The sequence below is a fragment of the Phaeoacremonium minimum genome, assembly GCF_000392275.1.
Source record: "Phaeoacremonium minimum UCRPA7 unplaced genomic scaffold PA7_03_scaffold_61, whole genome shotgun sequence".
NCBI classification, from domain to species: Eukaryota; Fungi; Ascomycota; class Sordariomycetes; order Togniniales; family Togniniaceae; genus Phaeoacremonium; species Phaeoacremonium minimum.
In genome coordinates, this window is record NW_006920968.1 from 24,923 (window position 1) to 42,177 (window position 17,255).

Consider the following 17,255-nt stretch of genomic DNA (forward strand, 5'->3'; position numbering starts at 1 on the left):
TTGGGCTGCGTCTAGGTCCCCATGGTACCCTCAATTGAGACCAGCTTCTTTGCAGAGGCGCGTAGGTCTGGAAGCTGGTGATGAACGGCGGAAGGGCGGCAGGGCTGTAGCGACTGTGCTGGCTGGGTGTGACAGGGCCGGTTGGTTGAAGTCGTCGTCAGGCTGGTTGTCACGAGGCGAGGTGAGGCGAGGCTCCGAGGAAGAAGCTCCCAGGCCAGGGCCAGCAGAACCTCAGGTGGGGGGTGAGGGGTGGGGCACAGGGCAGGCTGACCACTAACCTGAGGTACCCAGGTGCTGTGGCCTGCCGTCTACCCACCTAGGTACGGTACCTTAGCTGAGTGTGAGCGAGGGGAAGGGCTTGCTTGGCTTGGCTTGAGGACACTTTTTGGTTGTCTGGTTGATGACCTGATTCTACCGACGCCGACTTAGTTAAGACGATGGCTGACCTGAGATACGGTGTGCTTCAATGGCAATCGATTGTATGACGCCAGCGGGGTTTTACTATGGCCACGAGCGAGGTTAACAGAAGGTAGCCAAACCATGAGGCTCCAAGTCAAGCAGTCGATCGATCTATGACGGGTAATGGGACTGGAAAGGAGAAAGCCCTTGTCGGGTTCACTTTAACTAAGGTAAGGTACTGTAGTGGGGGAATCTATACTTACCCGCCTGCAGGTGCCCTGTATAGCATGGCTGCTGGGGTTTGCATCTGGTAAGACACTGTAGCGAGGAAGGTATGCCCGGAAGAAGGCGGGGCAACTGTGCCCAGATCGATTACAGCACTAACCACCTACCTCCGGTAAATATGTTATACCTACCTAGGTAGCTTTCCCTTGCTAATGTGCCGAGGCCGCATTGAAGGGATTCTCCAACCTCTGCAAAAAAGAATCCAGGTATTACTCAAGTTCCAATACAAACTCTGGTGCTTATAAAAAAAAGGAAGAAAAAAACACATACAGCAATCAAAAGGTTGAAGTGACAAAATTAGATAGTAAAAATCATCATTCAACAGGTAAATTTGCTTTCTTGACTACAATCAATCCTTGACTGACAACCTGAAGAACCAAAAAGAACGCGTGCACCCGACGTGGGACTCGAACCCACAACCTCAGGATTGCCCCCAACACAAGAACTTTCCTCTCAAGTAGAAGTCCTGCGCGCTACCATTGCGCCAGCCGGGCATTTCGGAATTTACCGACTTGGGATGATAATATGCATTATCTTTCATCATCAAGGTCTCTCACTTCTGACTGAAATTGACTAACAAAAAATTGACATTGTTCTTTTCAATGCCAATTTCAACATACTCTCCTTTGAAATAATCACAAGAATATTATCAACTCAAACAAGACACATCATTATTAGCTACTAGCACTACTTGATTATATTTACTCTTTTGAAAATGGTTTTGTTTACTTATCTCCCATGACTCCTAAATACCTTGTGTTTAAGCAAAGCAAAAAACTTCTGGGCGGTGATCATACCCCATGACCACCATGCTTGTATATGTGTCTAAGCTACACTCACTGACCTCGTTGATTGTGTAACTTGCAATACAACAACGAAGGTGACGACTCTTTTCCGAATCTAGTGATAATGGGAGACAAAGAGTGGTTCTCAACAAGATCATGGCATTGAACATGAAGACTTTTCGATCTTAAATGGCCAGACACTTGTTCCGGAAGAGGAGACCAGTTGTAGGACCAGCTTACCAGGCAAGATCACTATATCAGTGCTTCCTCCGAGACGATACTATCCGCCGAATTGCAAGCCCTCACAGAACTATTCTGCTACATCGGAAACTCACCCTTTCATGGACTTGATGGACATAGTCAACGGCTAGCAGGATTTAACCGGCCATCGAGGGTAGACTTTCCGACGACGCTTTCTATGTGACCAGAAATAGCCAACTAGAAATTGACATCGCGCCATATTCTGGTAGTTGGCAGTCTCGATGTCTACGTTAGCGGCCCATACAGAAAAGTCGAGTCCGAACCAACGGGTTGCAATCTCCACCGGGAGAGCCATATGGCAATCTCCTCGTGGCGGGCTAGGGGTAGCCGAGTCTATCAAGGTGCTTACACTTTCTGCCCTCCAGCAACATCCGGCGTAGACATGCTGTGCGGCTGGTTTACCCAAGCTAAATGGATCCAGATGAAGCTTCTTGTCCATATACGAGTCAGCAATCAGTGAGGCAATTCCCGGGGCTTCACCCTTCGGTCACCTTCATCTTTTGTCGTTGGTGAGTCGGTCGAGTGACCTGGGTGCCAAATACAGGAAGTATCAGCTGACAGTGAGCGGCAAACATCACAGTTGGAGGCATGCTCGATCCACAAGCGGATATATGCCAGTGATGTATCGTGCGGAGTGTTTTCGGTGACTTTGGGCGATAACCGAGGGGATCCCAAGGGGGTGCTATTTCCAACAGTAAGAGGAAGCTGGTGAAAGCCGACGCTTAAACGGCACGGCGGCACCGAATGCTGGCACGTTTGTCGGAATTGTGGCTACTGAACTCGAGCAAGCGATCCTTTGCTCTGGTTGGCGTCGGGAAAATGACTGAGCTAGGCTGTTCTACGGAGCCATTCGAGCCCCGGTCGTCGTGTAGGTATCGAGGACGTGACCGGCGGTGCTCGTTGTGAAGCCCCTACTTGCAGACTCCCGGGCCCGGGTCAGGATGAAGGGCAAACTCGTGCATGGCCGTTAAGTCAGCGGAGAATCTGGTTCAGGGCTGAAGTCTTATATGTTTCGTGTCTGCGTAGCTGAAGCCAGCTGAAGCTTGTCATGCTGCCAATCCAGCCTGCCGAGACGGAATCATGCAGGCTGGGCCCCTGGGCAGCGTGTACATAGTGTTCGATGTATGTGATTCGGGAGGTCAATCTGAGAACCTTGATGGATTCTGACCAGCGGGCATGTCTCTCGAGTCAGTCTTGGCCGTTTTCCGGCCAATAGTGGAGAGCGTAATGCGAACCCGTTTCCTCAGCCATCAAGGTTCTCAGACATGCTTTTTGCAGCACACTACTCCATAAGTCACTCAATCACGAATCCAGGGCCATGGAGTGAGACCGATAAAAGCGGCAGATCGCCTCCCTCCTACCTCATTCTCCTCTTGCCAAGTCCCCAGCTATCAATTGCCTTTGCGTTGGCACACTTGGCGACATCAACCTCTTCGGTTCAGACCCACGCCAGGGAATACCCCGACTCAACTGAAAGGAGAATCATAAAAGAATCCGACAACTTCTATGAAATGGCCACTACCGATGCTCCCGTGCCGACCGCGACTGCAGACGCTGGTCTCGGCTCCGTCGTCGTCGACTGCGACTCAGGCAATGATTATGATGGCCGCATGGGATTGCGCATTTCTGCTGTCTTTGTCATCCTCATCGGCTCCTTGCTAGGCACTCTCTTGCCCATTTTTCTAGCACGATCCAGTCGCTTGAGGGTTCCCAAGCTCGCCTTCTTCATTGCGAAGTATTTTGGTTCTGGTGTCATCGTCGCTACCGCCTTTATTCACTTGCTTGCGCCTGCCAACGAGGCTTTGGGTTCACCATGCTTCCCCGACGACAGCGCCGTCACGGCCTATTCTTGGCCAGAGGGAATCTGTCTAATGACCATCTTCGTCATGTTCCTCATTGAACTGGTCGCGAGTCGTTATGATTTCAACATTCAAGGTGTGAAGGCTCATGATCCCGCCATGGACCTCATTGCGGGTAGCAAGAAGGAGCAAGATGAGGAGATGACAGGTAAGCCATAGATCCCTACCATGTTGCAATCTATGAGCATCAAGATTTACTGACTGGTACACCTCTAGATCGGCCTATTGACTCTACAGCCTCCAATGCTGCTGCGCCAGCTCCTGCTGGTGGCTTCACTGGAGATGTGTCTTACCCGCCCGGTGGAGAGGATCATCTGGGGCACAAGCGCGAGCATTTCGATGCTGACTCCTTTGCGATGCAAATGACTGCGCTTTTCATTCTAGAATTCGGCGTCATCTTCCATTCAATCTTCATCGGCCTAACTCTTGCCGTTTCCGGCGACGAGTTCACTGTTCTGTACATTGTGCTTGTTTTCCATCAGACTTTCGAGGGTCTCGGTCTAGGCTCTCGACTCGCAGTTGCGCTCTGGCCTACTGGCAAGGGCTGGATGCCGTATGTCCTCGGCTGCGCTTACGCACTTTCCACTCCTATCGCGATCGCAGCAGGTCTTGGAGTCCGCCAGTCCCTCCAACCCGGCAGTTTGACGACACTCACGGTCAATGGTGTCTTTGACTCCATTTCTGCTGGCATTCTCGTCTACACCGGACTGGTCGAGCTTATGGCACATGAGTTCATGTTCAACAACGAGATGCGAAGAAGCAACATCGGGATGACTCTCGCCGCTTACGCAGTCATGGCTCTTGGCGCCGGCCTGATGGCACTACTTGGTAAATGGGCATAGAACAAGAAGATGGATTTATCTGGAATGCTGGAAGTTGGCTCCCTGGTTGTTGGGTTGGGTCAAGTCTGGGAAAGCGATACATCGGTGAGAGTAAATAATGATACCCGTCTCAACACGGAAAGCCCAGTTCAGCGTGAGTTACAGAGCATGCTTCTCTTTCTCGTCAAATGACGGGACTCAGCTAACTCGATAGAGACACAAACAAAAACAGAGAGGCACTTTGCTTCGAGAACAGACAATTTAATGTTATCATATATGTAAATTCAAACTACCCAGCACAGTCGATAAAATGCATACGGAGACGATATTGTGCGATCATCGTCAGCAAAATGAGTGATGGCGGTCTAGGCGTTCCCAATATTGCATTCCTTGTCATGCAGATGAACTGGCCAAATCCCCTTGAAATGTTCGACGGCGAGAAATGAGCGTATCAAAACAGAACTAGCTACTATCTCCCTATCATATACCCTAGCACCTGCAGCTGTGCAATCCTTAGTGCTATATATAGTCAGCAATCAAGCTTCATGTCAGACTTCTTGGATGACCTGGAAAGAAGGGTCCCAGGAAACGGGAAACGGGCGGGAACTCACGCCGCACGAGCTGCAGGAGCAGGAAGAGCAAGAGCCAGCGCAGCCAGCAGCACACGAGGAGCAGGAGCTAGAAGAGAAGAATTTGATTAGCTAGCTGCAATTCAGAGAACCTTGATGGCACACGGGAGAGGCCATCAGGGTGCGCATAATGGCACCCCAGCTGCAGTCCAGCCACTTGGGGCAAGCGAGCTGGGCGATCTGCCACATTTCGATAATTTACAAGCTTACCAGGGAGACATTTTGTGCTTAAGATAGTATTCAAGAGACTTGAACTTAAGTATTGTATTTAAAAGGTTGGAAGTTTGATGTGTGAAGTCTGTGATGTTGATGATAGTAACAGTCTTTCAGTCCGGCCCAACCGGGGAGAAGCACCCCTTAAATACTCGAATCCTGCCCTTCTACAGAAGAGAGCCAAACTCCCCACGTGTGACCTCCATCAGTTCCCCTCAGCCAAAAGGTCCTTTTGCCCCGTCGCGTGCGGCGGGCATGCGTTGGCAAGTCTTCACGCTTGGCACATGGTCCTGAGTACTCCGAAGCTGTGGTCACACATACAAGGATGCCTCGAGGTGGGAGGGAGGGGGGGCCATCCATAGAATGTGTGTGATAGGGCATGGGTAGCTGCTTATCTGCAAGCCCAGGCTTGCAAAGTCTGCAACGCACCGTCGCCGTAGGATCTCCGAAGGCTCCAATGCCTCGAAAGAGCCACCCTCCCAGCACATTCCATGTCTCTGTTCGGGAAGCTTAAGGCGGGATAGTAATGCCCTGTAGTGGAACTCGAGCTGCAAGCGTGGGGTTTAGCAAGATATTAACTGTAGTAGATCGGCTATCGGAGAGGATGAACGCAGGAGTCGCCGAAAAAGGGGTGGGCGAGTGGGTGAGGCTGCCTCGTAGTTTTCAAGGCTGGCGCTGCAAGCGCCATTGGCTATCAATGTATGTCGTATCTACCCAGGTATACTAAAGGGTACAGCTTGTTCCATGCTCTGTCTGTCCAGGTGTGATAGTACCCACGCTCTCCCGACTTGGGGCTGTGGTCATGGAGCGAAAGGTGTGTCAAGATGGGTCGACCACCGAGGGCTCGCCCTCCAATAGGCAGCAGGCATGACTGATCCAATGAGTAACTCTCTCTATAGCATTACAAAACTATTATTCAATCTATTTTCGTCGTCACGTTCCCAAGCATGGGTGTTGGTGGTCGAATTCTCGGGGGATATACTACGATGGTAAATACTTCACTCAGAGATATGACATCTTCATTTGCGGTATAACTTGAGGAGAGTGCTATATCGGTATTTAACTGTACAATTTTGAAGCACTATGTACAGAAACGTGTTACAACGGTCGAGATTCTTCCAACGGAGCTTGTCAACGAAGTCACATAGCAACACTATGGATGGAGATGAATGCTTATCTGTCAGTCATTGAATTCAGATCTTTTCTCTGATGATTCAGACTATTCAAGCTATGGCCTAGTGGTCTTGAAAATAATGAGCCAGCGAGAAAGGGATCATGTACCTAAACTCCCGATCTACGAGATCACGGACTGAACAGACGAAAGCGTCTCTCGGCCGTAATTACCACCACAATTTTCTCCTCCTTGAGAAATTTGAAGGACTGTTTGAATGCACCTCGGTTAGTACTTAAACTGAATTGATCAAACGATATGTTGGGCTAATAGAAAGGGTTGGTGAAATTCAGGGATAAGAGAAAACCCCTGAGGTGACAGTCCTTGTGCCCACCTCATGCCTCAGAAGCTTCTGGTGCCACTAAAGTAGCCCAGAGGAACGCCAGCTATCCACAAAGTCATGGCTATTGATTTTGGAACCGTACGTCATGTCTATGCTTCTTTGAAGTCAACAGAGCCGTCTAACACCGAGGCTCGGAGGCCTCGAAACATGGCAAGAGGGCGCACGCTTAGGCTTGAATCCCACTGCCTCGATCATAAACTCTTACGTTTCCCAGTCTCAAGATTAAGATAGCTAAGTCGTGGGGGCGAAATAGAAGGCAGCCGCGGTGGTCTAGTCTTGGTAATGGGCATGCAGTCTACGACTTTCTGACAAACTCGAGCAAGCATACTTAGGTACTGTTGCTCTTGTAGGATAACGTGTAAATATAATCAGCGCGATAATCAAAAATTGCTGCTGTCATTCGTATTTGGAGTCAGAGTCGTGTCATTTTGAGAAGACGTCCTTTAAATTGTACTAAAGAATATGTGCGTGATTTCGTGACGATGGGCACCGAATTAAGCCAAAGCACTGTCACCCGACGGCAAGAGATACTCTTTCTGGGGCCTTTGAAATCAGTTCTCTTGTTTTGTTTTGTTAGATAAAGGGATATCCTCTAGTAGAGGGATGCCCTCCCAAAAATAACCAGCCGTGTCCAACCTTTCACTACAAACTGGATGCTTTAATCTACCTAATTATGACATTACGCCCGAACAATGATTTAGACAAAATAGACCCAGCGGCCGTCTCAGCGTACAGTCAAATCCTGACCCTTGTCTGTGGTATGCCGTGTCAGGTGCCTTCGGCTAGCTGGTCGAGCCAACAGGGTACCTAGGGTACTGCCCTTGAGGTTTCCAATCCCAACTCTTTCCGCTGTTCAAGAAATGATCTGGCTTCCAGTTTTACATCGCCGTTCTTCGATATCATTAAATTTCTATTCCCTACAGAGAATGGATGCTTCACCGAGTGAGGCTGCTAGAATCATGGTACAAGAGTGGCTGGTGATAGGCAAACCTACAGCGAGAAGAACACACGAAGTATGCTGGTTGCCTACGAAGCAGACCGATGCAGAGTCTTAGGAATGAATTCTAATTTTATTGACGAGAAGTGCCATCAATGAAATACAACGACTTCGATTCCACCGTCCCGCGATCACCAATGAGTCCTGCCAGAGAACCGAACAACCCTGAATGCTTAGAAGAGAAGAACAACAACCAAGGGAAACCACCATCGAGAATCAAGGGTGAATGAATAGAACAACCAACCAACGGAGACACACAACGGCCACGATTGCCGAAAGTCAGTCACGATGCTTTCCCTCGAGCGATATCCAGGCATTCTTGGCAGGGCTGAGCCAGGTCACACCACCAACACGAGTGACAGTGGTTGTATTGCCGTCTGAATCAGTCGTTGTGAAATCCTTGGAGCAGATGTTGATCAAGTTTGTCAGGAGTGGAGCGATATTGGAGCACTCGGTGGAGTCCTCAGAAGGACCACACGTCCAAACTCGAATGTCGACCTTGTCTGTTTGATGGTACACATTATTAGTACTCAAGACTTGGGCACAGGGTTCTTCTGACGAAAGCACAGGGGCGGGCTTACTTCCTCCGGGGAGGCTGAGCATGTTCAAACACTTGTCCGGCTTGTTCTGGCATGCTTGCTTGTCCAAGGCAGAGAAGAAGGCCACGGCATCATTGACGTCGGTGAGGTTCGCGCTACTCTGAGTGGTATGGCAATAGAAGTCCTCGCCGGGCTGTGGCGACGGGGCGCCATCTTGCAGATCTTCCTCCAGGGGCTTATCTGCCAGGATGGAAAGCGACGGCACGCGTGACTGGCCTGGGATCACGGTTTTGGCCATGGTGAAATGGATAGGCGAGTGCTGATCGATAGAATTACGAGCACCATAGTGGCTGCCTCCCGCTGCACCAGCGGTATCCTTGGTCATGGTTTTGATGGGGGCGGTGGGTGGGGGATGGGCAGAAGTGATGGCAGCGAAGGCCACAACAACTGTGATGATGGTGGACTTGACGGGCGCCATACTCGCAGACTGAGGAACGACAAATTGTCAAGAAGTGGAGCCGCAAATTATTTGAAGTCTGGATGAATAATTAAGAAGAATAATGAACGTCCGGTACTGAACCCCAAAAGAGAAGGTGAAGCAATTGAGAGACGGAAACACGGCGGACTGGATGTGGAAGAGAGTGAAGACGGGAGAAAGTGAAGAGTGGGAGGGGGAGGAGAGATGTGCTGGTACTTATGGGCAGTCAAGAAACCTCAGTCGACGTGGTGCACCTGCTTTTCTCGAGCAGTATGTCACTCCTTCCTCAAGACATTGTCCAGTCCAACCTAGACCGTTCAGAGAACAGGAGAAAGAGCAATAGGACCATTGACGCAACAAGGCAAGTACTTACATTGCAACTTAAGAGGGAAGGAAAGCCCCTGAGAGAGACCAGTACAACACATTAGGAAGCCACGCTCTTGCGACAGCATGAGCCTTCCAATGCGAATGAATGGCCGGCACAACTCTGCAGTGGTGCTGTCGAACATTGATCTCAGCGATCATATTTCGAGAAAACGGGGGGAAATCTTGAACATATGTTGCTTCATCGTGGAAAAAGGTCTATGAATTTTTATCAGTATGACCTCAAGTCCGCTGGGCTTTACGCGGAACGAGAGCTTGATTTTGTCATCGACGGCTGCCTACCTAAGGGCCTACATTATGCTGGAGTATCTTCACCTTCTCAAACGTTCCCGCTGGAGTCAGTATCTAGAATGCAGCAAGAACGAGGCCGATACAGATTCGCATCTGCCCCGGTGTAGCAGTGGATGCTCAAATCGATCGTGATTGGTTGTCAAGGAGAAAATGTATCTCCACTTTCCAGATTAGGCAGTATTAGGTGCCTTGGAGCCTGGCGTCGCCTTTGACATCGCTGCCAAGCATCTCTGAAGCCATAACTCTCCAGATAAGGGGTTTATCGAGAGGCGCCCTGTAGTTGACAGCAAGGGCCACCGATGCTTCGTGCACCACCAGGTCTCGGTCAACCTCGTCAATTTCATCTGCAGGGCTAATCTCGTTCGGAGCTTGCGTTTTCTCCCAAGCACTATTACATACATTCAAAACAAGAGAACAAAGCCCTTGCTCCCTCGCCGACTTGAACTGGGATATATCGGCAGAAGAACATCATACAGCTAACGGTCATGACGCTTCCCTCACAACCTCACTACTCAGACAATGTCTCTGCCTTCCCCATGCAAGGTGGTTGTGCCTGTGGCCAGATTAGATATCGTATCAATCTAGAGCCCCTCGTTGTCCATTGCTGCCACTGCACCTCTTGCCAGCGGGAGACCGGGACAGCATTTGCAGTCAACCTTGTAATCGAGTCGTCAAAAGTGACGCTCTTGCCGCCCGCCGATGCGTTCATTCCAGCATCACCCGACCATCCGGATGTCTTCCTGCCCGCAAATCCACCGCTGGTGCCGACACCAAAGCCCCAGGATGTTGCTGCCGGAGTTGTCCAACCTGAGTTCATCCGTACACCGTCAGAGTCCGGCAGGGGTCAGGTGATTGCTCGTTGTCCGGCTTGTCGTGTCGCCATATGGAGCGAATACAGCGCTGGTCATCTGGTCAAGTACATTCGCGTGGGAACATTGGATCGTGCATGGCTCGTAGCGCCGGACTTGCACATCTTTACAAGGAGCCGACGCACATTCATCAGCATCGAAGACGAAAAACCGCAGTTCGAAGAGTATTACGATCGCGAGCAGTTTTGGCGTCAAGGAAGCTTGCAACGCTATTCAGCGCTGCTGCCGGAAATCACCAAATATCGGGAGAGTTTGGGGGGGTAATAGTAAGTGAGATAATAGAAGTAAGTACTTCACATTGCGGAAGGTAGTCAAAGATCACTGCAAAAGAGAAGACGGGAAGCAAGGGATTCAATATAAAGCATCAATTGATGACGAGATTTGCTGCATACCTGCAACCTACCTGTGTTTCATTTCAAGCGTGACAAGTTTGCCTTGCAATTCCTCCATATAATTCTCAAAGAGAGATCTCACCCTTTATAGCTGTATAATTAAATCAGTTACAGGGGTTGCCCACAAAATTCTAAGCGTTCTATGCGGACCCTACATTCAAGTGCGTTTGGTGAACACAACGTTTAGCTTGCCCGGTTTGACAACTAACTGATTCCTGGCTTTCCTAAAAATATCGTTGCCGTCCTCGCCAGGGGCGAATTCAAAATCATACGACCACAGTGTGTTTGCGATGAGAAGCCGGATCAGCATCAATGCCAGACGCTTTCCAACACAGCTGAATGGCCCTGGAAGTATGTCGTTAGCATCATATATACCATTCGACGTCAGTGTGTCAAGGCATACCTTGGAGGAAGGGGAAGAACGCTCTCTTGTCAAGAACAAGTTCAGGCCTGGTGGTCCAGCGTTCGGGAATGAATTTCTCCGGCTCAACAAAGTATTTTTCGCCTTCAAGTGTAATGTTAGCCATGATTTAAAAGCTCTCGACACCACTTCTAGGATAACGAAAGTCATACTCAAACTGAACGCGTATATGGGCGTGAAGATCTTGACATTTCCAGGAATGAACACCCCGTCAACTTCGATCCCTTCGGGTGGAGTGTTCCTTGGTGCATTTGAGCCCCCTGGACTGACGATCCTCATGCTTTCATTTATGACTGCATCTAGATACTCGAGTGTCGCTAGATCCGAGTCTTTGAATTGGCCAGGTATGGTCTTCCCATACACCTCAGCAAGACTCTTGTACAACTTCTCCCTGACAGCCGCGTGCTTGGCGATGTGGTAGAATAGATATCCGATCGCTGATCCCATAGTCGGTCTGGAATTGATCAGTCCAGCCGTGTCTTTACATGAGGTATGGTTGCTTACGCTCCGCCAATGAGGATGGCCTGCGAGTCCGAGTGGAGGACATTACGGTCAAAGAATGCTTTTGGCTTTGCCGATTTAAGATCTTCGAGAAAATATTTGACCATGTCTTCAAGGCCTTCCTCGCTACGCTATGACAGGCATATGTAAGCTTATTCTCCACAAAGGCTTTGGTCATTCTAACCTTGTCGCGCTCATCAATCATGCGAACTGCAATATCCTCGAACTGGATCTGCTCCTTTCCGAGTCCAAGGTCTGCTGTCAGTGGGAGAGGCCAGTCCAGGTGGCCTAGTGTTCCGATGGTCTTGAACAAGGTCTCAATCAATGAAAGCATTGGAAGGTCCCTACCAGTCCTAACAGAACCAAAATTGGTCGAGTATGCAACCTTGCCAATGTTGTCGAAAGGGATCAGAACAGCAAAAAGAGACGTGTTTATGGGAGCCCCTCCGTAAGATTCGATTTTGTCTAACCAGTCTTTCACTGTGTCTCTAGTGTACGCCTCGTACGTTTCCAGGGCTTTCTAATGCGTTAGTCTCGAGGAAATAACTAGACTGGACTGGTGTGAGTGATGGTAACACACACCTTTGTTATTCAAAGCCTTGTCCCAGACTTGCCTTCGCCATCTATGAGGCTCCTTATCCCTGATGGAGTCGAGGTTCTCGGCACCTTTGTACTGGAAATAATCGTACATTGTTCGATGCTTCGTGCATTTGGACCTTATTCCGTGCTACGGCATTTGACTCAGCAATAGCCTTATGAGGAGGGTAAAAGGCAGAAAGGCCGCAATAAGGACGTCTCATGAGTGTCTATCCAGAATTGGTCTGGCGCTTGCAGTCCTTGCTCGAAACTTGTCTATCACAGGTAAAACACGAACTCAAGGAGTTACTTACGACTTTCTCAATAGCATCAATATTGAATAAGATCAATTCATTTGGGCCTATCTTACGTCAACACCAAAGAGCTAGTATAGGAGTGGCAGATTGGCATACCACTACGAACTATGTCACCATATTCCTTGACAAGCTGAAGATCTGTACCCTGGATGTTAGAGTCTGTTTTCAACACCTATTGGAAGACAAAAGAGGTCTAGGGAATTGTCTGCTAGAGCTCTTGTCCCAAGTCGAACGGGCAGTGGCGGAAGTCCAAGACTTAGAAATTGCTTACGTTTCTCATGCATCTTGCCACTTCCAGACATGCATGGACCACTGTAGAACTTGGTGATTTTCGCGGCGAGGGGACCCGGAAAATGACGGAGGCGATGGAAGAAAAGTCGGTAAATGATCATGCTTGTGAAAAGGCTGCCAAGGTACGACGCTGAGATGGCCGCAGTATATAAGAATCCAGTGAAAGCGCCATAGAAAGAGATTTGCCTAAGCAAGATAGCAACATATGACCCGATGTGAAGTCCTAATATTCGAGTAACGTACGGATCATGGTGTCCATGAGCCCAGTACAAGACGTGAGAGGTTGCACCCACTGCGCCAGCTGCGAGACACGAAGCCTCCAACCCTACGTTCGACATTCTCGATTCCAATTTATTGCTCGAAATGCGGGCATCAGTCCAGTGAGGGAGGGCTGACTGTACGTTATTGTGGTGAGCTCCTTAAGGGGACTTTGCTTTCGACAATATTCTACCAAGGCTTCTTGAGTCCCATCGGCACCGTTATATACTCCACCGAGAAGAGGGACCACCTTTGGGGGCAATTCGCATCGAGCTTGCAGGCTATATAAAATAGCAATGGCAGTATTCCCCATAATGGCTCAACGCTTCCTTACCCATGATATTTTGAGCATGGGGCGGAAAACCTCCAATATGACCACCCACAAAATGATCCTTGCTATCCGGCATCAAGTCCGGTAGGCCTGCAAAGTCTAAGTGATCGTGCATCTCCGGGATTCTAGCCTGGGGTAAGACATGTAGCAATGGTTGACAACAAGTGGGATCAATACGCTTACATTGCCTTAGCTACGTAAAGGACCTTGAAGTGGTGTCAACCCAGCGGGCAACAGACCAATCAGATCTTCCTCCTTCTGAAGCATCCATGAGCGTAACAATTTGACAAATCACATTTGGCTGCCAGAAGGCATCTCGTAGCAAAGACACGCCAAATGGGTAAGCTCCGCGGTTCACTACTGGCGGCAAGTATGCCGCAAGCGGAAACTCGCAGTCTGACATAAGAAACACCACGAATTCCGGGGGAAACGTCTGGTGAATAGTCTGGCTAGATGAAAAGACGAACCAGATGTATTACCGACTAGCATGGAAGCTCGAGAAAGTGCCGGGGTTTGACATTTAAGAGCGTGGAATTCTTGCAAGTCATGGATGATCAGAAAGCACCAAGCAGATCTTACCTCCAATGAGCTTGTCAGATTACCTGTGATAAGCGACAGCTTTATGCACCGATGCCACGACTCTTCTCGTAATATCCAACATATGCAACCACGGCATATCCCAACGGGGAAGACAAGAGAGATTAGATTGGCTGGAAGGAGTATGAGCGGCACGAATCCCAAGTTTGCTTTTGACCTGTCTGCTTATTTTCTACTGTTCACAAGTCGAGCTAGGAGGCTCCAGATATAATATTGTAGCACGCCCAAAAAGAGTTAGATAAACCGAAAGTGTTCATATGTCTCATGTCGATGTATATATAGTACATGTGTATACAAGGCTTGTTTACTCCAAACCCATTTTACCAAAATGGCATCGATCCTTCCCACATTCAAGCCTGCCAGGCCCATTGAATATCGCAGACTGGAAAAGAAAGCGCATTAAATCAGAATCCCCATGGGAACCCCCACTGACTGTTCAATTCCATCCAGAGCCGATAACGCCTGAAAATGTGACTTTGTGTGCAGAAATTGACCCCTTATGATGACCATGCTGAAAGACTGGCCAGGAAAGCAATCGAGAAATAAATCGCTATGAGCGCAAGTACTCCAATGTATGGCAAATCAGTTATGTTCGGTTTCGAGATGTAGGTGGAACAACCAAGAAAGTTGTCCCGTGAGAGATGTATTGAGGCATGGTTTACCCTAGACGAGGAAAAGTACCGTCCTTATGCCGGTGATGTGAGATATCCTGTTGTGAGATGAGCCTGAGAAACCACAGATCCAATCTGGCCTGATTTGTGAGCCATCGCGAGATTTCTAATTCGTTTTCACCGTAAGGTACGATCCAGCTAATAGAGTCTTTCGCGCTGCTATTCCGGCTTGCGGCCCCCTAGGCCAATCGTCGAAGACCATCGACGCCAAGACTAGGCACTTCCACATCCTTCAGCCCAAGAATGCCTTCTTCGCGTCGCCTGTCGACGAAGGAGTTACATTCGTTCACCACAAGGCTCCATTCGGCCAGTGCCCGCCCGGTATACACCGCCCGGTCTCTGAAACTGCCAAGGGGCTCCGTCGGTTGCATGATCTGTCTTTCAGTCTCGCCGCTCCGTTCCGGGGCTGCCGATCCAAGGTCATCGGAGCGAAAACGGTTGCCGTCTGGGCTAGAAGTTATCGGACTGTCACGAAGTGATCCTTGGCTTGCAACTCGTGTGTTGACGGTTGGACGCGAGAGTGTTCCATTCCCACTCGGTGACACCTTTGATTCTTTATCTGTCGATGACGCGTTGCGCGCTTCTGCAACAAGTCCCACCTGGAGGAGGCCGGAAAACCGTCGTTCTGGAGGCGGCAATCCTGGAGCAGGTGGTGGTGGACTTTCGCTTCGCCGACCTGTTGACACCGATCGTGCGCTGACTCTTGCTTGTGCTGGGGCAGGGAGTCGTGGCCGAGTTAATATCCGCTCTCGTGGAAGGATTGGCATGATCCCACCATTTCCACCCTGACTTTGTTGCCATTGCACATTGTTGAGGGTGAATTTGAAGATGAACTGTGCTGCGTCATATACAGGAGAAGAGCCAGTCGAAGAGGCATCGGATTCCGAACTTGATTGATTGGCCTGAGTGCCTGATTTCGGTGGAGGTGGCGGCGCTACAGAACGGGATGCTGCAGTCTCGCGCCGTGCTGCTTCGAGCTCCTCGTCCATGGTACGTCTTACTCCCCCATGAATAGGAGTGGCTCCAAGAGTCGTTGCAGATGTGAAGCTCAGCACCTTGCCAAGCAGTGTCCACTTCTTCTTGTAGGACGTATCCGTCTTTCCACCGCTCCCGGACGAACTACCATTGTTGTCTCCAGACATGGTTGCGCGATAGTCTGCACTGACCTCGGGGTTGGAAAAAGAGCTTGTGAACGAATCGAAACCCATCAACAGTCCAGTCTGAGGAGTTCCGACTTCGCACCGGATGATCATGAATCGTTTGCCTGGCTGAGGAAGTGAAGGTGCGGTCGAAGGCGGCAGTTTTCGTTGCAAATCGGCTTGTTGCTTCAGCCATAGGTAGTGAGACCAGACTTTCTTAAGACGTTCAGATACGAGTGCAAAGAGTTTTCTATACGAAGCAATGTTAGCGGTATGGCCAAAGATCTTGGGAGGCACCGATGAATGGAGGAATTTAAGATCACTCACGTATCAGCGCCGTTAGCGCTGCCCTCATCGCGGCAAATTCTCCAGCACAGAAGTCGCATAAAGTAAGCCCGCACCATCGGTGTATGATTATTAAAGAACCTGTCAAACAATTCCTCCTCCAGTAGCCAGCCGTTGCAAATCTGCTCTTTTCGAGCTGGGTCGGCGACGAGAATGTCCCATGTAGAGAAAAGGAATGAAAGCATCCGTATCTCGGACATTGTGCAGCTGGAAGACAATATACGCTTACAGACATCTATCCAGAAGGGCCAATCCACGTGATCTCTGGCCATTTCGGGCTTTTGATTTCTTGTGTCAGGGTCTGTATAACCTGCATATGCGTCGAATACCGTAAGTGTTTCCTGGAGGAAGTCAACAAGCATGAATACCGGGGCCTGCTTGAAGGTTGGTGTCTTCTTCGTAGCCGCCTTGAGGATAGCCATGAATGCGTCTGCAAATGTGTCCCGAGCACTCGAAGCAACCCCTCCAATCGAGTTCTCAGCAAGTATATCTTTGAGCAAGATGATCATCCGGTTCTCTTCCATGCCACGCAGTAAGTTGTTGGGAAGAAGCCGAGGCAGCGCAGTCACCATGGCATCTGCTCCGTGCAACGCGTCCAGTACGGGGGGAGGGCCGAGCATCGAGTCAAATTGAGCCTGTCGATGGTGGATAGTTGTGTCCAGAATTCCAAGCAGCTGAGCATGGATCAGAAGGAAGGCGGGAGCGCGCGCTTTCTCTACCAAAGGTAGGCCAACGGGCATGAAATCCTCAGCAAGAACGTAATAGTACTTGCAAAATATGAAGAAGAGATCGGTATCCTCGCCGCGCCATCTGGGAACCCAAGGACCATACCACGGGATCTTTGCAGCTACCAGGGAAAGCTTTGTCACAAGACGCAGATTGTCAGTCATTCGCTTGACCGAGGACCATCCGAGCTTGTGCAAGTTAGGCGGGAAAAGAGCCACAATATCCTCACTTTCTCCTTTACTCCTTCGAGGCAAGCCAAGTTCGTCCGCCACTCGCCGCAGCTGGTCTGCCGTCATACCCCAAAGGCGCACTAGGACATCGGCCACACCAGGGACGAAGAAGAAAGCATATGCGCAGGCCTTGCCA

General features: G+C 49.7%; 3 protein-coding genes across 3 annotated transcripts; 1 reads left to right on the plus strand and 2 right to left on the minus strand.

Annotated features, from left to right (window-relative positions):
* Positions 1–3,241: 3,241 nt before the first annotated feature.
* UCRPA7_1085 (putative plasma membrane low affinity zinc ion protein) lies at positions 3,242–4,431 on the plus strand (the record flags this gene model as incomplete). Its single annotated transcript, XM_007913680.1, has 2 exons — positions 3,242–3,737; positions 3,806–4,431. 2 exons carry the CDS (start codon positions 3,242–3,244, stop codon positions 4,429–4,431), a joined length of 1,122 nt encoding a protein of 373 aa, XP_007911871.1.
* Positions 4,432–8,042: 3,611 nt separating this feature from the next.
* On the minus strand, positions 8,043–8,780 carry UCRPA7_1086 (hypothetical protein; the record flags this gene model as incomplete). The annotated part of the gene is made up of 2 exons (XM_007913671.1): positions 8,043–8,266; positions 8,345–8,780. 2 exons carry the CDS (start codon positions 8,778–8,780, stop codon positions 8,043–8,045), a joined length of 660 nt encoding a protein of 219 aa, XP_007911862.1.
* A 2,093-nt stretch (positions 8,781–10,873) lies between these two features.
* On the minus strand, positions 10,874–12,329 carry UCRPA7_1087 (putative cytochrome p450 protein; the record flags this gene model as incomplete). Its single annotated transcript, XM_007913679.1, has 6 exons — positions 10,874–11,061; positions 11,120–11,221; positions 11,290–11,591; positions 11,642–11,769; positions 11,823–12,154; positions 12,221–12,329. 6 exons carry the CDS (start codon positions 12,327–12,329, stop codon positions 10,874–10,876), a joined length of 1,161 nt encoding a protein of 386 aa, XP_007911870.1.
* Between the last annotated feature and the right edge of the window lie 4,926 nt (positions 12,330–17,255).